The sequence below is a fragment of the Excalfactoria chinensis genome, chromosome 6 (assembly GCF_039878825.1).
Source record: "Excalfactoria chinensis isolate bCotChi1 chromosome 6, bCotChi1.hap2, whole genome shotgun sequence".
NCBI lineage: Eukaryota > Metazoa > Chordata > Aves > Galliformes > Phasianidae > Excalfactoria > Excalfactoria chinensis.
The window spans coordinates 24,064,261-24,092,194 of NC_092830.1; the positions used below are offsets into that span (position 1 = coordinate 24,064,261).

General features: G+C 37.6%; 1 protein-coding gene across 1 annotated transcript; it reads right to left on the reverse strand.

The window, feature by feature from the left end:
* Positions 1-394: 394 nt before the first annotated feature.
* LOC140254072 (uncharacterized) lies at positions 395-26,295 on the reverse strand. Its single transcript, XM_072340273.1, has 13 exons — positions 26,209-26,295; positions 24,636-24,896; positions 23,798-23,874; positions 17,801-17,876; positions 15,415-15,546; positions 14,430-14,553; positions 11,767-11,827; positions 11,556-11,602; positions 11,028-11,103; positions 9,986-10,087; positions 8,444-9,370; positions 7,469-7,579; positions 395-6,302 (listed from the first exon to the last, which is right to left on the reverse strand). Exons 1-13 carry the CDS (start codon positions 26,293-26,295, stop codon positions 5,990-5,992), a joined length of 2,394 nt encoding a protein of 797 aa, XP_072196374.1. The 3' UTR covers positions 395-5,989.
* Positions 26,296-27,934: the final 1,639 nt, after the last annotated feature.

Sequence of the window (27,934 nt, forward strand, 5' to 3'; positions counted from 1 at the left end):
TCTACATAGACCTGTACACACAACATGAAAGAAACAATACTAGAAAGAGACGTTTTATTATGTTCTTCCATTGCATAAGCTTGTGTAAGTTTTGTTCTGTTTAATTTAATCTTAGTAGTCAAATTTCATTTATTTTTTTTTTAATTAGATAAGGCAAGAGGGACATTATTCTGTGCAGTTTAAAAAGGAAAAAAAGTGCATGTAATACCAGTGTGCACAAACTGAGTACAAACAACATAAATAGAAAAGCAGTGCTGTCATCAGTGATGTACAGATGTAGAAACATGCTGTAATGCTGACTAAACAAGAACAGAGGTTTCACATCTAGTCTAGCTCTTTCCAAAAGCTGTTGCTTTATAAAGATAGAAAAGAAGGCTTATCTGTAGGCATTGTCACAAGTTCTGCTACAATTACTGAGCTTATATTAGATTTAAAAACAGGTTGGGTGAATACATCCTTTACTGTACCAAATGACAGAAAACAGTATTTTTCTTTTAATTTGTAAACGCTTCTTCTCAGAATATACTGAGGCCTTTTAAAGATTTATGGTGTGTAACTATTGAAAATCAGAACTCACCACACTATTAAATCACTCAACATGATGTGGAAACAGTCCACTTGAGACAGGATTAACAGTTAACGTTAGCCATTATCAACATGTAGTCTGTTACCTTCTCCTTAAAGAGTTAATGTTGTTTTATAGGCTTTAGCTTGGCAGTATAACTTCCAAAGTTAAAAAAATCTCTGTATTTATGTTAAAAGAGGTTGTTTTGAAGAACTGCATGAAAGTCATTGTCATCTGTGTCAGCTTTTAAGTATATTTATTTTGGGGGCTCTTTCATCTTCCTTTGTGGAACATTCAGGCTTGAACACTGCTTACAAAGAAAGAAAATGACTCCTGCTTCCAAGTGGGAGTGTGCTGGCTTACTTCCTGTCCTTGGTGAAGCTGTTGCTTCAAATTTCTATGTTACTCTAATTCATAACTGTAAATTTTATGCAATACGCACAATTACAGTAACTTTATGGTGCATTTTGATATCACCCTTGGAGCGTGCAATAAGTCAGCTATACACTTGCAATATACAAGTTGGACTGGATTCTCAAATTCAAACAATGAGATTGTTTTCAATGAATGAAACAGATTTGTGGCAGTTTCATATCTGATTGTCTGAAATTCTCACTGGATTCTGGAGGGTGTATCTTCAGGCTATCATTCTACACCTAGATTATATTTAAAGCTTAAAGGAAAGCTTTAATTAGTTTTAATCTCCCACGTGAATTTGTTGAAGGATTAGAGGCCTGAATGCTGCTGTGTTTGGTAGCTTACACAGGCAAAGTGCTCACGCTGCTGGAAGACCCAGGTAAGAAGTTAGTAGGATTCTCTAGTCTGTGTCCACTTCTTATAGCCAGCAATCTTTCACCAGCTTTTCACATGTACATCTTTTGCACATTCCCTTCTCTCACACTGTTAACTAGCCACCTCCTGACATTTTCCTTTTCACTCCTCTGTTCAATTTTCTCTTTTTAGTTATTTTCTGTCTGTCCTCCCTTCCCCCTCCCCATTGCCTTTTCACCTCAAGAAAAAGGGCAATATTGTGGCCTACAACCAGGTTACTTTCTCACCTGCTTCTCTGGTGACTGGAGCAGAAGAGAAAGATCTATGGGTTTGGTGCTTGCTAGCCACTGGGATCAGGAAGGAACACTCCACTGACAGCTGAAGCAAATATGAGTCAGCCTGGAGAGGAATCATATACCAGTAGTTGGTGACAGCATGAAAGCAATTCCTTTTTGTATTCACCTGTATGTTTTGCTGCCTGATGAGAATCAGGCTGCCAATTAAATATTCACTTCAGGGCAGTAACAGAGAAGGAAGTTTTATATGAAGTCAGGGTTTAGTAGTTATTTATATTAAAACTATTACAACTTCTCTTTTTCTTCAAGATTTCTCACTTGATGCCATAGGAAAACAACACTGTCCATCGAAGTCCTACTTCTTATTGCTATGCCATATTATAACAGGTATTTCTAGGTTCCCTGGGAAAATCCAAAGATGAGGTCAACAACATTTTATGATATTTTTGTAACACTATGAAAGATATAAGAAAAGAAGGAAACCTATTTTAGTCAGTGCCACTGAAATACAATATTCAGCTAAAAAGAACAAAAAGCATTCTACTTAATTCCAGTTTCCACCATGTGGATCAATTAGTAATTGAATACTACAGAGATTAATATGCAGTAATGACTCAGCTGTGGAACGTGAGATATTTTCAGTAATATTTTATGTGGATTTAGCTCTGACAAATTCTGTTAAGAACAATGGGGAGGGAAAGCCTTGTCCTAAGCTCTACAAAAATATTTATAAAACCACCCTTGGTTATTTCCACCTAGTCATCACAAAGCCCTTTATGGAAACATCACATCTATTAATTTTGCTTGAAAAGAGGAATCCGACATAGTTATAAAAGTGGTATTTATTTTATCAGACAGCAGGAGCTGCACTCTGTGACTGTACCTATAGTACTGAGCTCTGGAGTGCTTTATATCCTCCTCACATGCCAACTTTCAAAGGTTGGGATAAGGACATGTCTTAAATCCATTGCAGTCTTTATGGCTGGTCTTGAAAGGGCACTGCAGCCATCACCGATTCCATTATATTTGTCCAAGTGAACATGATTATTCACTATAAATTTCAGTTTCCACCCACCTTGGGGAGTCACCATAGGCTGGCAGTTCATAGTTGGGTAACTTAGTGGCAATAATCATTTGCAAACTGGTGTGGCACAAGCATCATCTGTACATTATCATTAGCCTGCCTTATCAGAGTCCCGTTTGAGTTACAGTAAACTCCTGTTGTGCTTTGAGTGATGAGCACAATTGTTAAGTACTGCACCAGGGCTGCAAAAACATCTTCATATCAATACTGAAACTATACCTGCCTACAAGATGCTCCCTGACTTCAGAGGCAAGTTGCTCAGGGTCCTGCATGTTGTCTTCTACAAAACATCCTGTAGTTTTAAGAGTTGCCAGGAGTATACAAGTCCTCATTATTTACTCTAGGGAAAATGACTGGACCAAGAAATACCAAGCATCACTGTAGAATTACAGAACTACAGGTTTTTGCAATGTTTATAACCAAATCATTTTAGACACTAAAATAGTAACTCCTTATACCAGCTACAGTCTAGAGGGAAAAGACACGCTTCTAAACAGTTTTCTTTTACCTGCTACATAAAGCAGCCAAAAAAAAAGTAAATCCTAAATGAGATCATGCATTATTGTATTGAAGAAGAATATCCTTACTGGTTACGTTTTTAAGCCTCTTGCACCAATGGCTCTTAATCTGAAGGCCACTCCATCAAATTATTAATGTTCACAGTTTAACAGATAATTTTTATTGCCAATGCTGTGATTGCATTTACAGCTGTTTTAGGCAGCCTGGGCCCAGCCATTAGGTGCAATGGAAGCAGTGCATGTGGCATGGAGCTGATTCCATGTAGAGCCACTTCAGATACATTTACGCATAAATTTCCAAGATTGGGAGTACCTAGCACATCATTTCATTGAACTGAGCATCAGTTGTACTCCTGCCAAGCCACTAAGTTTTGACTGAAGGTAGCCAGCAGTAGGTCACTGACTACTACCAATTGCTACGTGGTGAGCTGGGAGGCTTTCTGCATTGCAGCACCACAAACAGACCATGTGCATTTGTTATAGCTTTCTGTGGGTGCTGTATTTGGATTGCTGGAAATTACCTGCAATGGTTACAATACTAAGAGCCATTCTCCGTACCTGAGGATGTCTGCTAATATCAGTGCATTCCCTGGCAATGGAATAGGATCTTCCATGCTAACCAACTCAGGAAGGTTTTAATCTGTGCCACTGACACTCTTTTAGCAATTCCTAGCATACTTCTGGAGGTAAGATACATTTCAGGGACCACTCCCAAATGGAAACTATCAAACAGTCCTGCAGGAGCTGACTAAGGTCTACTAAAGGCTATCATCCATCCTAATTCCTAATGGAGCTGCCACATTTCTCACTGTATGAAACCTTGCATTGCACCAGCTCTTCAGCCATTCAGCAGCCCTGGACTGAAGCAAGAAAAGATTGAACGTAGGCTCACTTCAATCCTAAAGATTTTCTTCAAATCCAAAAACATAAAGAGCAAATATTTGCTCTTTATTCACTTTATGAATACTACATACATAATGTAAGAAGAGAACAAATGCTTTAATACCAGTCCACAAATCTTAATTCTCTCAAGGAGAGCACCACAAACATTTTTTTGTGTGTGTGTTTTGTTATTATTTTACGAATCTGGCTATATGGTACCCCAAGTTTCAGATCTTCCTTTCCCCTAAATAAAGAAGCATGGATAAAGACTTCTGTTCTACTCTTCATTTTAAAAGAACAAGTGAAGGAAGAAACGTTCCTTTTCCTTTACATTTAGTACTCAGTTCCAAAATTGCATTACATTGCATTACAGCTTCATTCCTGAGAATACATGAGTGAGGCTCACAAAGCTAGATTTAATGGGAAATACTATTGGCTAGTTGCTCTAAAAATGAGGGAACGATTTACTTTGTATAACGAACAAAGCCAAAGTTGTTCTACCAGTTGCACAGGCAATGGAATATTTGCACTTTGAATTTATAAGCGTGAAATCCTTTGACTTTTAGAACTTTTTGCATGTGTTAAAAATCAACAAAAGTTGCCAGAGGTTCCGAACTTCCTAAATCTAGTCCTTATGTAGTAGAGTCCTAGTCCCTTGAATTCAGAAATCTGTTTTCTGCTGCTAGTTAAAAGGCAAAACAGGTGGAGTTCTTGCTATGAACACTGCAGAGTTCTAGTGTACGGTTATATCCTCTTGCTTTGCTTTACAGCCGTGTTGCTTTAAGGCAGTTTCTTAACTGTTTGACTTGAGCTGCTGCTGTACATCTGCTATTTTTGTTATTCTACTCTCCTGAGGCCCAGGTGCAGTGGCACTTCAGAAGAGACTGTTGCAATACACCACTCTAAAAGCAACTTACCTGAGGAAGTTACTCTTCCATTCTGATTGCTTTGCTCTGCTGTAAAAGGAAGCCAGTAGAAAAGAGAACTGAAGAATGAGACACCTTTGGCTGACAAACGTGGAATTGTTAAGAACACAGATAGAAGCAATCTTGGATAGTTGAGACAGGCAGTCTGTTAGTATGTGAACTGCCTTGTTTGGATACATTACTAAGAAAACTGTGAAATTCACCTGCGTTGGGCTATTCTGAAGCATTTATAATTGAGGGGATTAGGGAAAAAACCCAAACCAAGACAGCACAGAATATTCAGGTTGCTGAAAAACAAAGTTTGACATTCGCACTGTTACAAATCCAGTCACTTCCAAGTTCTCAGCAGTCTGGGGAAAAAAAAAAAATAAAAAAAAAGATTGTACACCTAGGTCAGTTCAGTTGATGGAACAGAAAAACTGGAATTAAACTGCAGTGTTGCAATAACTGTTAGCAATAATAACAAGCTGCTGTTATTAAAAGATGAACTTGACATAAATTTGTTTCATTCATTCCATAGTACTTTTTTCTATAACCTTAATGGTAGTTTACCTGATGGTACATTATTTTATTATGACTTTAGCATCCTACTATTACATACATTTTAAATAAATGTAAAACAAAAGACAATTATAGTCACCCAATCACTCAGAAAGTTGTATAGTTTAGAGTACATGGCTTCAGTTTTGCTAAGAGGAATGACTACTTTCATCCATGTATACCGAGACCTGGTCTCCAACTACACTTAACTCATACACCCTAATAAATATAGAAGTAGAAACGAATCTTACAGTAGAGATCAGTTCTCTACTACTGCAGTTTGCGTTTTCCCATCATATAAAAAAGCCAAAAGCAAAACCAACCAAAGAACTGTGGCCCACATACAAAGTAGAACTGATTGATGCAAGCTCAAGCTGAGGAAACAGTGCCTTTTGCTTTTAAATTATTTAGTTCCAGCTGTAATGCTCTCTTGGAGGTACATCATAAGGTGTTCTCTCTTCCTCTTCAGGTCCATAATTTAATGGGAGACCGTAATTGTAATCAACTGTTACAACTGGTAATCTTCTGCCTTGTTCCATCTCTCTAGTAGTTTCACCTTCAAAAGTTTTTATTTCATAGTCTAATGAACTATCTTCCTGGTGCACAGATGAGGATGGATGCATTGCACATGAAGAATATGGTGCAAATCTGTTTTTTCCCTTGTTAAATTCATCTGAAGGATACACTCTCCTACTGTCTTCAGGACAGCTTGCTCGATTACTGTAGGAAGAGTAAACACGAACAGTGAAACCATTAGAAATTAAAATTGCCTAGCCCGAAAAGAACAAGAAAGCAGATTTCTACTTTTGTTTTTATCCTCCCAAACTAAAATCTTCTCTACTAGGTGTTAGAAATATTTACCAATTTAGTAGGTAAATTAACTAGAAAATGCTTTGTGCTCCAACTGCTGTTTCTAATTAAAATTAAAACCTATTCACTGAAGGTTTCTTTACTTAGGAACCATTTTTGTTCCTGAACCCATGTTTTCATTTTGTGAGCAATACTTAACAGTGTCTGTCTGTTACACAGTCTCAAGCAACAGTATACTTTGTATTTGTATTGCAAAATGTTTTCCTATTCTTCTGCAACAGATGAATCTACAAAATATCATATATATTTACTTTTTGTAAGTGATTCCCTTTACTCTCAAGTACAGTATGCACTTCATAAAATAAATGGCATATAAAGCTGATTGAGAACGATCTTTCCCATTTTAAATGTTTGTCTTCACTAAACCATAGATGAATGTTATTGTAAGGGATCTCTAGTAGTGTCTAGTCCAGCCCCTGATCAAAGTCATTCTTATCATGAGGTCGCACAGAGGCCACATCCAGCTGAGTTCAAGTTATTTGAAAGGATGGAGATTCCACAGCTGTTCTAGGCTATGCATTCCTGTATCCTCAAAGAAATGCCTCTTTCCATATAGACCATCAAAAATTCTATAGCCTAACAAGAGTCTGTTGCCCTTACCCTATCGCTGCATACCATGAAGAAGAGCCTGCCTCACTCTCCTTTATCCATGTTGTTAGACATCAGCTAAGAGTTAAATATAGTATCAGCACTTAAATTTTTTACTTACCAAACATGGGCTTTTTTTGTATTTTGTAAGTTAGCTAAAACGCTCCTTGTCATACGAATGGCTTAATTGAGGAACTCTCAAACAATTTCATAACTACTCTTATCCATATAAAGCCTGATACAGATGGACTGCAATTTAGTCACGTTATTTGCTCAGTGTTCAAATTCAATGGTTTAAACTGTATTTAAGCAAAAAACAAAACAAAACAAACAAATTTTTACACCACAGTTAATTTGTATTTTTTTAGTTGGATACTGAAAGAGTAACATTGTAAGTCAGAAAACAACATATAAAACCAGATATTTACCTATAGCTTCTGCTGAAGTCATCATTATCAGATCCATAATCTCCGTGAAGTGAAGGAGATGAGGGGAACTGAGGTTCTGATACGTTTTCATGGGAAGAAAAAGACTGACTTCTGAAGAAAATCAGAATAATTATACGTTAAGAGGAGTACAAACGACTGCAGGCTTTTGAAATGTACCAATTAAAATTACTTCAAATAATTTAATAACAACATTTCTTCAAATGACATTTTATTAGGAATATCTTAGTTGTATTAGTTTAACACATCAAGAAGGTGTGCCTCATGGTGATTATAGTATCTAGTTTCACCTGTACAATGAAAAAGATTAAATTAAGCTCTACTAGCCCTGCAAATTTCCAAACTATGTTCTGAAAGATCTAATAAATATTTTTAAATGTATTTGCAAGAAACTTAACTACTGAATCCAACTTACTAATAAGTGATATATGCTTCTGGGAGAATGACACATGTTCAGAAGCAAAGGAATTCCTAGCAAATAATTTATCAAATAAGAGAACATCAAACTTCCTTGTAACAGTACTGTTATCTGAGTTTAGATGGGAACATAAACAAAGATTTATATCTTCCGTCTTGATGAGTGCTGTTTAAATTTGTTTTGCTTCAAGCTGAATCTAAAAAAGGTGAAACATGAGCTTTAAAGAAGCACAATCTTTTAGTTTAGGCAATGTGCTTTCATATTTGCAACACTGAAACTTAAGTCAAATACATCCATAGTTCAAAATAACAAGTTAACTGTTAATTAACTGACCATTCATGTGTGATTTTAAACAGATGACTGTTTCAAATAAGTGTATTACAAAAGAGCTTAAAACTTAATTTAGAAGTGCTGCTAGTTCTGTTCTTACAGTTAAAGGATAATCAAAAAAACTATATACTAAGAGCAAAACAAACTACTGAAGGCTTTTGAAAAATATCAACTAAAATTAGTTCAAACTGTAGTACTTTCAATTGTACCTGTCTGAACACCATTCATGTGGCAGGTCATCTTGAACAGGATGATCATGGAAAGGTCTTGACCTTTTTTGTCCTTGCCCTTTGTTAACATAATCAAAATTTTTTAACTGAGGCTGCTCCTGTAAGTCATCATAAGGCTGACGGTCGTGAAAAGATCTGCGCCTTTGCCTAGGACCTTTATTATCATAACCTTTTAGATGCATCTCTGTATGTAAGTCATTGTGAGGTTGGTGATGATGGAAAGGTCTCGATCTCTGACCACGGCCCCTATTAACAAATTCAAAACCTTCCAGTTGCATTTGGAGCTGTAAGTCATCATGTGACTGATAGTCACGGAAGGATCTCAGTCTTTGGCCAGCACCTTTATTGACACAATCTAACTCTTTCAACTGCACTGGAGCCTGAAATTGATCACAAGATGGATGACTGTGGAACAGTCTTTGCCTCTGGCCACGGCCCCTGCTACTAAAACCAAAATCCTTTGACTTCTTATCTTCCTGTGAATCATTGTGGGATGAACCGTCAGGAAAAGATCTCTGCCTTTGCCCACGGCCTCTGTTAAATTCAGAGTTCCTTGATGGTCTCTCTGTCTGTAAATCACCACGAAACTGGTGTCCATAAAAAGGTCTCAGCTGTTGCCCACGTCCCTTGTTACTGAAGTCTCGGTCTTCCAGATGTACATCTTCTTGGTAATCATCATAAAACTGGTGATCACAAAATGGTCTTTGCCTCTGTCCTGGTCCCCTGTTGTAGTCCCAATTGCTCATCTCCATTGGTGCTCTTAAATCATCCTGAATCTGATGGTCATGAAACGGTCTTCGTCTTCGTCCAGGTCCCTTATTAACGAAATCAAAATCTCTCAGTTGTGTTTGTCCTTGCAAATTATTATGAGAGTTGTCATCATAAACTCTTAATCTTTTCCCAGACCTGTAAAGAATTTTTTTTATCTTAAATAGGACATCTGTACTTGTAAGTACAACAAGTTATTAATTAAAGCTTTTTTTTTAATCCAGTAACTGATATGAAACACATTGCAAATAAAATACATACGTATCAAAGTTGCTAAGAATCTAAACTCTAAGCAAAACTCTAAAACTTTCAAACAATATCAAATCAGAATCTATGACATACATTCAACTATAATTCTATAGTGCTTGTTCAACAAGCAAAACTGGTGATATGAAATTAATTAATTAATTGCAGAGTGCTGTAGAATAATAAAGAACAGCAGGCAAAGCTCTTTTTCCCAAAAGAGCTTACTGCTCACCAGTTCCTAATAGCACATGTTCCCTGTCTTCCCTTTATCTTCTCATTACTTTTTCTAATGCCGTAAATATACTTTGCATGAGTTGGCTACATTAAAATCAAATCTCTTTTAAATTAGAATATTTCAGTGCTGCCAGTGTTTCCAAACACTGCATCTAATTGTTAAAGTCAGCTGATGTGCTCCTGTAACATTGTAATGGATTGCTACTGTAAAATCATCTCATGGTAAGGAAAAATGGAGTTTTTGGCTTTTCATTCCAGGTTTCAACTTCTTACCCCTGAAAATCTTCATTTGGGAATTGTTCCACAGGTCCTTCAGTTGCATTTGGTGGGGGAATGATATCTTCATCCGAATCCCATACATCCATTCCAAGGTTACTATGAAGAACAAAAACATTTCTCATAAGCTTCCCTTTATTCCCCAAACATACTGAGAGAGGAAAAAAAAAAAAAAAAAAAGAATCAGAAGGATCCTTCAGTTGAGAAGACTGAGTTTTGTTTTTTTTTTAATGTTAAGTTAAACTTACAAACATTCAAGATTTTCATAGCAAATTTTAAACTTGTAAATCTAGTTGAGGAAGTGCTGTAGGGAAAGGCTTCTTCATACATTTGGAACAACATCAGAAATATGTGAGACAAGTACCGTACTTTAGAAAGTCCAGCACAGAGGTAACTTACTTAACCATACTCAGTCTCTAAAGCAATTAAGGCAGTTAAACAAGAACAAAGGGCACTCAAACTAAAACGAACAAAATCAGATACTATTTTAAAATCAATGTGATGCTACAAGATGTAATTGGTACAAATAACTTACTGAGATGTAAATGCTAACTATTCTTAGGTACTCTGGGGCATGAATATGATAAAGACAAAAGAATCCATATGCATTAGTAATATAAATACTAAAAGCAAGAGCTTTGAGAAAATCTTCCACCTTATTTTCTCCACTAGGGCTGTTTTTTGTTTTCATTTTTATTTTTAAACAATCTAGTTCCACCACACCATCAACAGCAGACAGAGCACAGCAGAGCTTATAGTGAAATCTTTGCAGTAGATCTTTTCAATTTATAAGAGAATTCAAACTAAATACAGTTAAGATGGTAGCATACAACTGCACCAGTGCTCAGTAGTATACGAAGCCATATAAATTCAAAGTATAAACAAAGGTACTTCATGTTATTCATATCAGAAGTCTTGCAGAATTTATGTAGTTGTTTACAAAATGTTTAAGAGGAACAATTTTGGCTTACAAATCTAACTGAACTTTTAAAATACATCCTGGAAAATCTTAAGAGTGCAACTAAAAGCCTTTGCTTACCTTCTCATTGGTTGTGTTCTGAGATCTGTGAGATATACAAGACCATCCATGCAATGACCTCTAGCATCACCAAAAGCTAAGGAAAAAGAGGAATGAGTCCAATAACATACGCTTAAACTGAGACACAAAAATGTGAGAAAGCAGTTTTCTGTTCATCATGAGATATGAAAAGAAAATAAATAGCATTAATACAAAAGCTGCAGCAAGCTGTGACTGCTGAAGCAGTTTTACTACTTCTTTTTAAACCAATGGAAACTAGTAGTGGTAGCAACCTATGAATGAAAATTCTTCAAAGTAAAAGCCAAAGCAAAAGAAATTAAGCAGCTGAAACTTCTTGTCATTCAGTTTGCTAATGCTCAAACCTTGTTTGAAAGAAAAATCAGCAGAAAATCTTCTATGGAGACTACCACAAGGTAACAACATGCAACAGAACACCACGCAAGCAGAACTGCAGTATTTGTGAATACAAATATAGTTAAATGTGAATTACAACTAAATGTTTGTCCGAGTTCAAAGCACGTAAAATACCTTGAATTGCTGCCTCTGGATCCCAGCCTTCAACATCGATAAGATATCTGAAGAAAAATTTGATTAGACTGCTGTCCCAAAGGGATTATAAAGATTATTAATATATATATATAAATAACCTTTAATATTATTTCATATTATTAAAATATTTATTATAATATAAAGCCACTATCTTTTGTGAACACTGATTTACTTTTTTTCCAACCCTTACCTACATATAAGGTAGCCAGTTCTATTTATTCCATTAGTACAGTGGACACCAATGAGTTTTTCTACAAAAAGATAAAACACAGGCTTTAGTAGTTCAGAGAACGAAATTAGCACAAGACAAAAAAAGTGCTGTACTTTTTAGTGAAACCATGATAAATCCTTGTTGTTATTTATAGAATGATATTGTCATGTACTGTCATGCTTGTAAAATAACAAACACATCCAGACTTAATCTTCATGCCAGATCTCTAGCAGCAGTTAACTCACTACTTCCAAACCCGTGAAGACTGAGACTAACTCTGCAGAACATACAAAAAAGGAATGATATCAGTGAAAGCTGTCAGCCTTCAGCCAGAACTGCAGTAACAGGAAAGAATACAATATGGTTTTGAAAGCACCCCTTACCAACTAGCAAATGTAATAATTAAGTTAATGTACAAATTCTTTTAAAACTCATGAAAAGGAGAAAAAAATATGCATAATATCCTTAGTATCTCGGAGTATGAAATGCATTACAGGAATAATTAATTTAACTGGACTGAAAATTAGGGTGATTGCTGGGACAAATCATAATGACGAAGTATTCAGGTTCAGACATAGAGAAGGACTCTAATGGGAATCAATTATGTCAGAAGAAAACATCTTTTTGAAAAGATCATGCTAATCAGCTGAAGGCTAAAAGGAGAATAACTTCCTACTATCAGGCTGTTTCAACTGAGATATTGCCAATAAGGGAAACAGTGATGTGGTCATGCAAGGCACTGGTAAAAATCTCATCCAGACTATCTCATACTCATACACATCACAAAAAAACCATCAAATTAAAATACATAAAGGTCTACTCTGCTTGTCACACAAAAAAGTGCATATTTATTGAGAATAAATGATACATAAGGGCAAAATTAGGCAGAAGAATATTAACTGGTTGAGAGTTTACATCTAGATTTAGAAGACAAACTTCAAACATCAGAAGTGCAAAGTTCAGGCAGGGACAATGTACTGACAGAAGGTCTCTGAAATGGACTTTGATAAATTTTTGAATGAGACCCACTCTCACTGTTTGCCATAAAACAGGCCAGTCATGTTATCACGTAAGCTTATTCTAGGTTGGTGTTCTAACCTTCCAGACAGTAGAAGAACAAATTTATTGAAAATTATTTGTGAGAAGAATCTTGATTAGTTATCAGGGCAATCTGAAACAGAGGGCATGTTACAATGCATAAGTTAACAAAAATTGAAAGCTCACACCTCTGAATTCACATAAACTGCCAAAATAGTCTCACTAGCTGGAACAGTGGGTATTCGTCCAGTAACAAATGAGGAATTCATTCTCTTGATTCTGAGAATAAGAAATAATTACACTTAAATACAGACTTCTTTATCACATTAAAAAAAGTCACTGGATAAAAAACAGATAAAAACTAATAATTCCTAAATAGCTTCCCTAAGCCAAGATAGTGCAGAACTTGCACACTAGTTTCCTCAATAAGGACAAATGCTTTTTGTTGTATCTTTTTTTTTTTCCCACCATTTCCAGTTTAGGCTCTTATACCTGAGACTTGGGTCAGAGCTTTTTCATTCAACAGAGCTGACCACCCACACCAGAACCATCATTACATTCTGCAGCAAGTGGGAAGTTAAACTCTACTTTCTCACAGAAAATGCCAAAATAATCACAGCTATTAGCATGAAAAAAAGCCTGAAGGAATGGTTCCTCAATAACAGATAAATCAACAGCAAAAATCTGCTTACAGAGCTCAGTAGCAAAAAAAGTGAAAAGGTAAAACTACAAACAAACAGGCTGTGGCAAAATATTTTCAAACTCATTTCCCTGAACACGTTTCACCTTGTACCATTCCAGGGACAACTGCGCTAATGCAAAAACACAAAAACCAGCAACAGATCCACACTGTGGACATACTGACACTGCATCTGCAAAATGACCTTTAAAAACTGCTGGGACATGATGGCAACAATTCAGAAAATTGCTGTGTTTGACTAAGTGGGCTTGATTAGGTTGCATATCAGTGCCCAGTGCCATCACAGAAACACTGTACTATTTTCAACATCCACAAAGGAGCAGCAGCTGCAACACTGAGTTTATGGGGAACAATCTGAGCCAGGCTGATGAAGGCTTTGTTTCTATTGAGTATTCTATATCAGCTAGATGGGCGCAACCGATTTTAACCTTGTGAAAAAGGTGGAGTTCAGATGGGGGCATTCAACAAGCACTGGATAGAGAAGACATCCCCAGCACAATTAGAAAAGTATAATAAAGAAGCTTAACTACAGTGGAATCAAAGAATACAAAAATACTTGCAGTTATACAAAAAAGTCTTTCTCAGCCGTGGATCTGTAAGCTGCCAGAAATTCAAAACAAGTTTTTCTCACTTGGAGCTGCTTTGCCACATGACAGATACAGGTATATTACTATTAAGAAGAGCATTCAAGTGAACTGTTACTTTTGAGTAAGGTTATGGTTTAAATACAAGAGCTATAAGGTATGCTATGTTTACCAGCACATAAACTGGAAAGTGCTGTGGAAAGTCTGAGATCCCAGATGTCTTAAAGGACCTATTGTAATTAATAAATGATGCAGCTAGCACCAAAGGTGGGTTTTTTGTTTGTTTTTTATCTTTTACAGCATAAGATGCTGATATTTACCATTTCTTGCATTTTCCCATAGGAATTTTCTGACCCATTTTTTGAATTGTAGAATAGTAGCATTATCAGGAACTTCAAGTCCAACAGTATAAAGTTTCTTATACTGCACACTTTTAGGTAAATCCTAGCAACAAGAAAAACATGGTAAAAATTACTGAAATCTTGCATCAATGAAAACCCTTAAACAGTACCTAAAATAACAGTGATGCAAAACAGTTGTTCCAGAGGAGCATAGAAACATGACTCTACAAAGAGACACACTCTCAGAAACCAATATTTACATTATTGTTGCAAAGACCTTATCAGAGCAGAAAGTTTCTGTACAACATTTACTTATCCTTAATAAGACAGCACATGAATTAAAGAGCAGATTCCTGTAATTCCATTTTAACACATTTAACAATATTAGCAGTGTCTGCCCTGCAGAACCACAATCATGTTCACACATCTGCCCCCTTAATGTATCAAGCCAATGTACACTGGGAGATCAACATTCAGTTACAACACTGCTACTTATTCTCCTTTTCAATTGGAGGCAGTCAAAATTCTATCAGCTGATCAACTAGTAACAAATCTATCATGAAGGACACAATTTTAAAGTGTATCCTTTTTTTTTTTTTTTTTTTTTTTTTTTTCTTTCAGTGGATTCCACTGAAAATGAGTGAAAAAAATGCTAAAGAAAAACACCTTTAGACATAAATGAGAATGTGTTCATGGCACAGGCCACATGTCTCCACTATCTTTTCTATACTGCTTAGCACTGAAGCCTCTATCCATTGTCCTGAGCTACCATAGCACAAATGGCATGTAACTAGCAGGTAGGAGTAGTTTCTTCCTGTCATAAAGCATTTTGTTGCTATAGAGACACAAAATAAGTCTAGATGGTTCAACTTGTCTATTCCAATTCAAGGTGAGTAAATACAAAAATACTTTAAAACAATTATGGCAGTACCTACTATAAAATTTGCTGTAATTCTTACATTACCTTAACTTCATAGTATCGCGTGGTATACGTTAAATCAATAATTAAACCAAGCTCCACATTGAGGGCTTTCATTGCAGCAATTAAATCTTTTGGTGTAAATTTCTGGGTTGGGGTAAGCCTCTGGTTAATTGCCTACAACAACAATAGAAAAGGATCGTTTGCTTTTTGAGTTCTAATAAGAAGACATTTGTTATTTTCAGCTTATTTAAATAGGAAAAGAGCAGTTTGCAAAATGGAACATTTACAGTATCAAACATTACAGTATCATTTTATATTATGGCTGAAAAAGAAAATAAAAATTTATGCCTGTTCCAATGAGGAGGTGAGAAAACGTGGAGGAATTTCCACTTACACAACATGAACAAAAAAGCACCAAGTTGATTGACAAAAACCCTGCAGAATGCAGCATATATATATAATAATGTTATATACATCCTGATTAAGTAACTAACAAGGAAACCCCAAAACACTGCAATCCATCCCCCTAAAACTTCTTTTGTCCTGCACAATAGCACATTAACAGTGTATTTCACATGAAACACCGGAAGTTGAGATGCTAGAGTTCACTTACTCTCAAGGCTTTAACTCTCTCCCTGCAAATGTTAAGCAGGCATTCTTTTCCCTGGTTCAACTCTTGGCAGAAAGTACTTGCATGTCATCTAGCACTGGGAAATGTTAAACAAGACTAAAATACAATGGCATGTTGGTGGATAATGAATAATTCATTTCATTTGACAGACACAGTGTGAAAATTGTTTACTCACCCTATTGTGGCTGTGGTTTCTGAACTGTGTTCTCCACTCTAGGTATGAAAATGCCTTGTGCACAAAACCGGATTTTCTCTGAATAGCGCTGTCCACTGTGAGAGCCTTTTGACACAGGCTCTGTCACCACCAATAGAGTGGCAAAACAGATGCAGCAGCCTCAGCCACCTCTCAATTCCTTTCTTAATAAGAAATTTAAGTAGTCTGGACTCAGAACTAATGGAAAAGAAGGCAGCCACAGACCACACACCTCTCAGAACCACAGATGCTATAGGGTAACTAACTATTCCATCTTTTGACTGTATGGATTCCAACCTAAGACACTAGCAAGCACTTTTATTTGAGCCTGGAAACAGAGAGGAATTCTAATTAAAGAATGAACAGTGGGCCATTCCTATCTATCAAAACACTATATTATTAGAAAGCTTGTGCTGAAACAGTAGAGCTGAAAGTATTTACTGCTGAGTATTTCAAATATTGATGTACTGGAAAAGAACAGCAGAGGTTGTCTAAGCCCAAATATAACAAAGTGTAGTCACAATTATCTCAGTTGCTCAGAGCTGATTTTTAATAAAATTTGAAACTGAATTTATAAACTTTGAGGTAACAACTACTAACCTACAGAAGCCTATCACAGACTTTGTAAGAATTTTACTACATGAACTCACATTTAAAATCAAGGGGAAATACATCCTACAAAAATAAGATAACTGCAAGCATTTTGCTTTACTGTGTGAACAGTGAACTGTGTAATGAAAAGCTATTTGCAATCTGTGCACAATAGCTTAGACAGAATACTTACTTTTAACTGCTATGGTTATGTCTAGCCACTGAATATTAAGAGAACTTAGAAACTTTTATTTCCTGTGTATCTGAAGTGAGAACTTGTATGAATTAATTTGTACAGCGCTTGTATTCTTTTATATAAAAAGACAAATTGCAATTGTGTACCTCAACCCACCAAAGAACTGAAGTCTCCATACTTCATTCTGTCACAAAAAAATTTACACATCTAGCTTAGTGTATCTAGTGGATTAAGACTCTATTCCACGTTATTAAGGAACTAATGGAGTTACTAACACAAAAGTAGAATAAATCTATGAATACTGTGTTTCTTCATATCACTGAAGCTTACCAATAATCACAGAATCACAGAATAATCTAAATCTCTAATTTAAAAAGCACTGCAGTGATAAGTGTATTTTATTAAGTGCTTCATCTCTGAAAAATGGTATTTTTGCTTCTACTGCCTAGACTGTTATTCATATTGCAGCCCCCTCCCATGCTAATAATCAGACTTTTCTTCTAACAGTCATGAAAGGATGTTAAATAAGATGTTGAATTTAGGCCACTAAATTAGCAATCAAATGACTTTTCTGGTTGGTTAGAGACTGTCTGATTTACAGAAGATAAAGAGTAACATCAAACACATATTTCAAAAGAATGAAAAAATACAGACTATTATGTAAATAAAGTCATTGGTAGATGACTGGGTTGATTATCTGATCACAAAATATTTTTTCATAAATCTTTCCTGAAGTTCATGTGAATATTAATGCTATTTTTCATTACTTTTGTACTGTATTTAGTAAGGGCAATGTGTAGTTACTGTTTATACATACCCCTTTTAAAGGTACTTTGAATGCAATAAATCTCGTTCCTGGTATGGGCTGCCCAACTGGTGTCAAACTCCTCCATCTGTAATAAAATTAAGATTTACTTTAAAATATTTTTAAACAACAGATGTCAACAAAAGACACAGGTAGCTCTAAGTAAAACTTCTAAAACGACGCATGTCCTCTTCGGATTAAAACTTCAGAAAAATAAAGCACATGAAAAGCCCTTTTCTTTAAAATTGTAATAACAGTTGCTTCAAACCATATGAAGTATCTTACAAATATCAGGTAACTCTGCTGTCATGTTTAGCACAGACTTAATGTAATTACTATTTAAAACTTCAAGCATAAATACACAGTAGTTATCTCTTTCTGCCTGCGATGGGCACCTACTAGTGTAAACCTTTAAGATTTACATTTCCAAAAAGTAGAATCCAGTAGTTCCTAAATTGCTTGGTTACATAAAGAAGCAGTTGCAATGGATATATGCAAAAGCTTGAAAAAGATGGCCAATTAAATCCTTGTATGTATGTAAAATCAGCTTTCTAAAAATCATCTATTAGTAACCTGACTGTCTCACCAACAAACTAACAGCTTTTTGAAAGCCATAAAAATTCATTGTTATGATCTTACACATTGGAACACAACTAAGAGCTTAGCATTCTTCTGAGATACATGAAACAGGGAACTGCCTAAAAGATGATAGTATATCAACAGTGTTACCACAGGACTGGTATGGGAGGAAGCTTATTTAGCACTCCACATAACTTACACAAAGACATTCCTGTTGTCTGCAAGCCTTAAATCAGGAGTCATAATAAAACAAATATTTATTCTCCATAAAGCACTATGATAAAGAAAATATTTTTTACAGATAATGTGCATGACTATTGCTATCACACAGCAGAATTAGGTCCCCAAATCTGCAGTTATTACACAAAATTGTTTTGAGGTATTAACAGTATATTCCAAATAGTCTTTTTCCTTCTTTTCTTTTTCAGCTTCCAGAAAACTCTGTTCCCTCAAAACATTTGGAAGCGTTTACAGGCAAGGAGCACCAACGTAAAGTGAAGCAGAAGCAAAGTGCAACAGGTAAAAAAACAAACAAACAAAAACCACTTATTACGTTACAGTTGCCAGAAGGTTTTCAATGGCTGAATCAAATTTTCAACTTGGCTGAATCAAACAGTCTTAGAAAGTTGCTACAGCCTCACTTAATTATTTGGATGGCAATGAAATACTAAGTTTATTTTCATTAAAAGGTAGAAAGCTTTCAGATTTTGCAAATACATTCACTCTAGTATACTTCCTTTTCAGGGAAACATTTTTCACTGCTCATCTTCTTGATACTCTCAAAACCACAAAGAATATTTGATAGGAGAAAAATTAAGCAAAAGTCACTTTAGTAATATGAGGATTTATGTTACAACAGTCAAATTCTTAGTAATTCCAAAACCACAAAGAAATGGTATTCACTAATTTTACACAGCATTAAAGGAATTCTTCGTGTAGCACATTTAAGAGATGCCAGTGTAAGAATATGTTCCATGCCCAGAGGACACATTCCATGTAATGTGCCTCCTAGTTTAAGATAGATAAATTCAATATGAATTAAGATCTCAAGCAGTATAAGCATACAGAAAAAACTACCCAACCTAACAAAACCCACGTGTATTCAGACTGCAAGATGCGGTCAGTTAAAAAAAATTAAATAAACTGTACCAAAGAGAAGTTTAATCAAACCCATGCGTAGTTTAATTTTATGTCGTTCACATCACAAACCACTGTGATCATCTTAAAAAGATGCTAAATGCAGCGAACCATTATTAGATGTACATTTAATCTGAACTATTGCTAAAATTAATGAGAAAATCAAGCTTAACACCAACTCCAGCCTCTGGCTATTTTTAATAACTCAGGAAATTAAAAGAGTTTGCTCTCGAACTTGCAGGCAGAATCAGAAAATGGGCTGCTTCTGGGAATAGAGAAACTAGTACCAACACCAATAAAACATACAGCATGCTTTACAACAGTGGGATTCATTCATCAAGCAGCCAAAGGCCATACTTGCATATACACATTTAGAAACATTTTAAAGGAAGGCAGAAGTAAAGTATCCCAAGCACAGAAGACCAGTCAGGTCATGCAGCTGGATGCTGTAGGTTAGAAACTCAAGTTGCCTTTAACCAGCTTTCTCTTAGAACACTGTATAAGTGGAAATCTACCGTAATCAATGTAAACTCCAAAGAACTACCAATCAGCAAGAAATGATTTTTAAAAAAGCTTCTTAAAAATCCTATTTACAAGACTCAACACCATCACCATTCCTGTAGCAAAGATTAAAAGGTTTGAGTAAAAAACACTGAGCTGGACATAAAGCAGCTGAGAAGATAGTAGGAAGTTTTCTCAAAAAGCCAGCGGTATCTCAATGAGACACAGACATAATTTGTGCTTCTAGGCATTAAAAACAGCTTCTAGGCATTAAAAACATTCAGGTATTTACATTACAGTGGGGACAGCTCTGGTCATAGGACGGTCACATTACAAAGACATTGTGATATGAGTCTAAGATGGAACTGTAAATTCAGTAAAATGCTGCAGCTTAATAACCCAAGCAATAATGAAGTAAAGATAGACATATCAGGCAAAAAAAGAGAACTTCTGTATGAAACACAACAGCTGTCAAAACGCAGGCAGTAAGTCATCATACTCTAAGGCAAACCTGACAATATGTGTAGTTTCTGGACTTTTCATAAAATGAGCAGCCAGGTCAAACACCTTTCAGAACCTACATGTATAAAAGAACTGCAAATCAAATTCTGCTTTAAGTTTGCATCAAAACAGCTGAGAGGCTTTTATCAACCCAACATGGTGATTAATTTTTTTCTGGTCTCTATATAAAACCACAACCCCCAAACTTATTTGATAGAAAAGTACTTAAGAGAGAATAGCACTCAAATAGAAAGCGACATATTGCACACACACAACATGTTTTTAATTATGACTTTATTTCTATAAGTTTTCAAATAAGTAAACAGTCCATGGAATACATGCAGATTAAGATCTGAAATGTATTGAAACAGATATTAATGAATTGCTTAATTCTACCTTTTCCACTTCCCTATCATGTTTTGTCTTCATCACTTCCCAACTATCATCAACTATCTCAGAACGCAGGCAGAATTTTACCAGCCATTCCAAATAAGAAAATCACATCTCAGTTGAGAAGTGTGAAACTCTAATTAAACGTCATTTCCCTTCCCTTTGCAATTTCTGTGACTCCTTGATGGCTTCCAGTTAAATGAGTAAAATTATTATTGCTACTACAGACTGTAGCTAGCTAAACTATAAGTGGCTTTATATCTGGTTTACATTAAGATATATTATTATGCTTATCCATTTTTGCTTAAGTGAAAAGCATTGTTTTACTGTCTTGCTTTTTGTCTAAAAATTTTACATGTGCGGTAACAAATGGATTTGCTTCCTTGCAACAAACTTCATGCATCCTGATAAAAGTATGTTCACAACACATAGGCAGAAATCACTCAATTTTGTCTTTATAATGAAAATACTCCCCTCCTTGGACTATTACTTTCTCTAGACTCTAAGGGAAACATAAAAATAAGGTTATATTTCTGCAGATACGATTCAAGGTAGAACCTGAATTGATGAGATTATACCCACAGTAGGGTCTGGGATGCTGATGCACCACGTGTAACCCTGTAAAACCATTGCAGAACTTTGTGAAAGCTCATTAAATGGCTTGAATAAATTCTACTGTCTGACTCCCAATAAAACACCATAGTATACAACCACCAAAGGATGGGACCATTTCAGACCCTGGTGGAAAGTGCAGTAGAGCAGGACACTTGCATCCTTCTGTTATATTAAATCACATTTTGTTACAAAATCACCTCTACAGCACTATTCTATAGGCTTGAGGCTGCAATGGATATTGCACACCCTAGTTTTGCTCCAAGACTTTACTGGGAAAAGGGAGACATGATTTTTGCTATGAGGGAATAAGGAAAATTGTACTTCCAGACTACTTCCTCTCCTCTTTGCTGGAGCAAAGGCTGTGCAAAAAGCATAAGATCAAGCTTTCAGGGCTAGGGGAAAGCAACAGGTATGCAAAAGCAAGGTACGAGACACGTACTGCAGACCCAGTGGCAACATCAGCTATTAATACTTCTTCAGGTGCAAGTACACTCACAGTTCTGATTCCGGCAAGGTTGCACAGTGCTGTAATACAACCCTTTCATACAGGCAGTTTTAGTTCTGCTGCAGACAGTTCTGTAAAGAGAGACACTAAGTAGCTGACCAATTTTTAAAAATACACTTTTTTTTTTTTTTTTTAATTTGTACTATCTCCAGCTGAAGCCCAACTGAGCCTTCAGATTTATCATAACGCTTTAATTAGCAGAAAGGAAAGTGAATTAAAACTGTTAAGAACTGCATAAAAAATGGAGGCAGTAACAAAGACAAGCTAAAAAAACATTGTCTGTTGCTTATCTACTACCAGACTTCTCATGCATTATTGTTACAAAACAGAAATGTTAGTGTTATGTTTACAGTTATTAATATACTGTGATATGATGGAGATTTTACTTCCATAGTTAAATACCATCTGGATTGGTCTCCATGTTATAGTGTATTTCAATCTTACTTCTTCCAGCAAGCTGGGAATACTTCAGTGTCATGAGCGTTGTCAGACAGTAACACTATCTTTACAAGCAATACTCTACAACAGATGTTCCTCTCTATGAAAGATTGTCAGGTGTTACTTTCTAATCAGAGTCCAGGAGCACAGTCCACTGCTTCTTCCATATTTACAGAAGCAATGCATGTAACCTAAAAGCACCTCAAGCTCAAATACCATGGGAAAAGAAGGGAAAAATGAGTACCTGATACATTCACATTAATTTTTAAGTATGAAAAAAACAAGCTGATGTTATTCTTACAGGTTTCCTTTATTATCCCTTGCAAGCCTAACCCTCTTTCAGAATAACTTTTTGTATTCAAGTTCTAACTGAATTTTCACAGAAACTTTCAAGCAAATAAATGCATCCATAGTATCTTCTTAAGTTTGATTCTAATTTTGGTCTCTGAGTTTGTCTGCTATTAAAATAATCCAAGTTTCTAGAAACTACTTCTAAAAGTTACTGTTTGTTTCTATTCATTGCTTGTAACACTCTTTGTATGTCACTGTTCCTCTTAAGAATGTTCTAAAGTTCCTCTGCTTCGTGTTCACCTTCCCCAGAATATCTACTAATTCCAAGTCATTGTCCCGTTACAACTTGCCTTTATATCTCAGCACACCCTCCTACTACAAAGTTTGTTCCAATATCAGCAGTAAAACAGGGGTTAAGCTTTTAAACTTGGACTTCCTTCAACTTTATTTAAAAACAAAAACAAACATAAAAACTGAATAGCAAGACTGCAATTGTTGTAAATCAGAATACTCATTGGTGCCCATATGCACTCCCACTCAAGCCATCAGAAAGCAACTAGAATAATATGTTGGTTTATAGGTTGTTTTTTATTATTATTATTTTTATTTTCACCGATAGAACATTTTTTTGGTCATCCTATTGTAAAAACAAAAACTAAAAAAAAGAGAATAATGTGTTTCTGGACTTGTGTGTTCTTGATTGGGTGCATGCAACCAGCTCTCTCATATTATTTGCTCTTTCCTTACTCTGAGCAGTCAGGATGGGCTACTCTCTCATTTCCCCAGCTAAGTATGCATCTGGGGGTGAGTAAGTTAGGAAGGCAGGACTGCATTTGGCTGATGAAGGAGAATATTCAGACAGGCTGGAGCATCATACTCACCCGGGGGTTGAACGGCTGTGTTGTTCCTGTCTTGGAGAAGATACCTACCTTACCTGGCAGTACATAGTGAAGACGCTTGTGGCAAGAAAGCGCCTGGGGCAGTGAGTGCTCCTTTTCTATGGGCAGGGCTGTGCCCGCTCCTGCCTCTCGCTTAGTGTGAGGGATACTTACCCCTCAGGGATAGTGTTCTTCTTTACCATGCTGAAAGCAGGAGCAGGCAGAGCAGGAGACAGCGGTGAAAGTGCGCACTGCAGCAAAGGAGAGAGAACCGCGCAGTTAACACGGTGCCTATCTCTTTCTCCATCAATGGGCATTTTCACAGGGCTGACTCAACTGAAGCAGTCAGCCGCGGCTGGAAGCCATCCTGAAAAAGTTCTGCTGCTTGCAAGCTACCCTATGTTCTCCACTGCAACTGTACAAGAGGGAAAGACAACAACTCACCTCTCCTCTCCAGGAGACCAAAAGAACCAGAGAGGAGAGGCAGCGGGTTTCTAACTGTCGCAGCAACGCTGCAAAGGTGAAAATCTTCCAGGCAGACCCACAGCAGCAGCAGTCTGCTCAGCCTTCGTGCCCCCACGGCCAGAACTCGTCTCAACTAGAAGCTCCGAGCATCTGCAAGAGGAGAGGCCGGCAGCTCAGCGAACGGGAGGCCCGCCTGCCCCGCGCTAACCTCGGCGGGGCCGACCCCACGGCGGCCCGGGCACCACCAGCGGCTGCCGACCCCAGCGGGGCGCGGAGCTCCCCCTGCGGCGGAGGGCCCATTGAAAGCCGCTCCACAGAGAACGCCTGAGGCCGGGCCGGCTCGGGGCACCCGGCGGGAAGCAGCCGAGCTGAGGAATTAAAAAAAGACACGGGGGCAAAGGGGAGGTCGCGGCACGACGGCTGGGGGCCGGGCTGTCTGCGGGGGACCGGGCCGTGAGGAGCAGGGCGCGGGCTGCTGCAGGATGCGGTAACAGGGAAAGGCCCGGGCACCGGGGCGGGGAGGAGCGGGGCTGCGGGCGGCCCGTACCCTGACAGGATCCCCCTTGGAGAGGAAGGCTGGAGCGACGGGCGGCACAGAACCTTCCCGAAAGGGTCCCGACTGCGCACGCTCGGCTGCCGGCCAGCTCGCCGGGTGGGGGCATCGCGCCTGCTCCTCGCGGACGGGCAGGCAGGCGCCGAGTGCGCATGCGCGGCGGCCGCGACCCGTAGGCTCCGCCGAGCCCCCGCTCAGCGTGCGTGACCAACCGGCCAATGGGACGCGGCCGTGCGTCTGCGCGTGCGCGGATTGCTCGTGGGCACGGGGGAGCCGTGGGGCGCGTGCGTGTTATGGAAATGGTGGGGGGCTGCGGCGGGGGTGGGGGGGGATGGTTGTAGCGTGGCGCTGATTTGTGTGGAGCTGCTGCCTCGCATCGCAGTCAGACCTGCTGCTCAGTGAGTGGAAGGAGACAGGCGTGCTTTCCGCAGCGAAACGTTTTGTGGTTGCGGAGCTGTGGGAGCTCTGAGGGAGAGCCTGGTCCGAGGGCTGTCCTCGCCCACCCCTTCCCTCCCGTGTGCCTGGCTGCCGCTGTGGAGCCGCGGTATGGCACCTGCACCGCCAGGAAGGAAGGGAGGATGCGGGGGAGGCTGTGTCTGTGTCTGCTTGCACCGACGGGCTGTTCTGAGATCGTAGTGTTGTATCTTTAACTAGACCGCTGCTGGGGCGTGCGAAGCAGTTGTTTCTCAGATACAGTTACAGCTTGTGTGCTTGCTGCTGTACAGCGATGGAGAAACACGGTACCCCCGGTTTCACGGGAGCTTTCTACGGGTGCTGTTTTTGAGTACAAAACATCCCCTGAGAGTAGGAGAATCCAGATCATGTTTTGGGTTTTCTCCAGATTCCTGAGTGATGGCTGTGAAGGCTTTTCACCTTTCAGCCATCACATACAACGCAGTGAGCAAGGTGTCATGGCAGTATCAGGAGCTCCTGCAGCTCTGGGTGGTGCTGTGCTGTCCCTTTTAGTTCTGCAAATGAACAAAAATCTGGTGTCTTCAAGAAACAAAACATGAAACTTTTAGCCCTAAAGTATTTTATTCTGAGGGAAACAAGGCCATGGAGCAGCAATCTAGTGCAACCCTGAGGAGCTTTTGGCTTCATCTCTGAAGAACAAAGGAACATGAATTTCTTAGACTCGAGCATAAAGCTTTCCTCCTAAGCCTAAAAAGCTTTAAATTACAACTGGTATCAGCTGTTTAATATCCCTTTGTTCTTCTAGAAAGCCACCCTGCTCCTGAACAGGAGCCTCAAGCTGTGCTGGTAAGCAAGGCCTGGCTCAGTGGAATTAAATGGTTACCTAATAAGTTGCAAAGCCACCTTGAAAGGAAAAAGATCTACTATGTGTAGTTAGGCTTAAAAGGAGATAGCTTTCTTCTTCTAATACTATGAAAACCAATTCATTTGGTCTGGCACAGCGTTTTTAACAAAGAAACTTCTAGATTCTGACTCTTTTGAATGTTTTGGATAGGGCACTCCCAGGAGTTGCCACATGGAATTAAGTTCAACAGGCAAACTATTTAGCGGTGGTTCTGCCTGATTTCTTGTGGGGGGACTTCTGAATTGTTACCCTGTGCACCTTGCCTAACTGATACCAACTTTGCTGCGGTCTCCCAATGGTGATATGCATTCTGTAGTCGGTAAGCATATCATCCATCTCTGCGGAAGCATTTTCAATTAGCTAAAGAACATAAAGAATGCTGAGGGAGAAAAAGAAATCTTTGAGAGCTTAAAAAAAAACGTTCTGCTCCTGTTACTATTTAATATTGTATTATAAGACTTCATTGTATAGGAAGGCAGGAATGCTTCGTCTTTTTTATTTCTCAGGTGATTTAGATGCTGTAATTCATGCATGTGGTTTCAGAAAGCTTTGCTGTGGATCAGCGTGCATGACAGCAGTCACATGAACAGTACCGATAAGCGGTGTTACTCTTTGGAGTTATGTAGCTTTAATGAGTTTGTAGGATTGAAATGTAATCTATCAGTGTTCTTACACCCAATTTTAAACTGGTAGTAAGTTAAGAATTACTAAAAACATTAATACAATTAATAGATACAACATGGATACTTCTCAACAAAGTATATAAGTGTGTACCAAAAATAGGAATTGGTACTGTTAGCAGAACAGCCCTGTAAGGATCTGAAGATTCAGAGTTATATTTTGCAAGGAAATGCTTTCGGACCCTTTTAGAAAAACTTTCTTGAAAATGGAAGTTGTTCTACTTGTGTTTTTAGTGACCTTTATTTAATTGTTCATCTTCAGTTTTTGCTTATTTTGAATTTAAGCCGTAGTCTCAATTTGCATTTCTCAGGAGGCAGAAAATGTGCTTCCTCCTCCTACAGTCTATACCCACATTTAATTGCTATTACATGTTAATGGTAGTTAATTGAATTTATTGGTTCTTAAGTTATTTTTCTATATGAGAGTAGTTATTCTGGATGTAGCAAGTTTCAGTGTACCCAAGCAAATTGAAACATGATTTGGATCATACATAATTTATTGCAGTTCTCAAATTCCACTAAGAAACTTTTCAGCCATGTAAAATTACTTTAGAGCTTTAGAATACACTGTTTCTTATTTTCCTCTGTCATGTTTTAAAACATGGCCATCCAGAATGGGATAAAATGTTGGCTAGGTCACTACAATATAGATCTACAATCCTTTGGTAAGTTCACACTGTTGTTCACACAGACATTATGCCTGCTCTTTTTGCTGTATGTTTACAATATACTATGCAATATCCCTGATTAATTAAATGTTAAATGTTAGTTTGAATGTGATGTATACATTACAGCAGTTCACCAGTAATAAATCTTTCTTCCTTTGCTGTACTGCAATTGCAACAAAACTGGAAGCTCACATTGAAGTTTGATGTTATGAACCTGACATCTTTTAGGAAGTAACTGTGAATCTGAAATGTTGTGCATCAACAGAAACTTCGTTATTTTAATTCCCCTTTAATAAAATGTGAGTTTCTATTCAGAAAAAAAAATATCAGAAATGGGCTTTGTTGTGTGAAGCATAAATTTGAGCTGTAACCACCAGAGGGAGCATATTGCATAGTCAGGACTCTATAAGTGCCTGCTTGTGGCTGAAAGATTAATTCACATTCCCAATTATTTTTTCATTCATCTGGGAATTAATGATCAGTGTTAAATCTTGGGTGTCAGAAACATTGTGTATTCACTTTAGTTTGTCAGTATTTGTTTTTCATGTGAGTGGTTAGTTGATCAGTTAAAATAGGGGGGTAAAGAAGTGGGATTTTCTTTTAATTTTAAAACATTTTAAGCTTTTT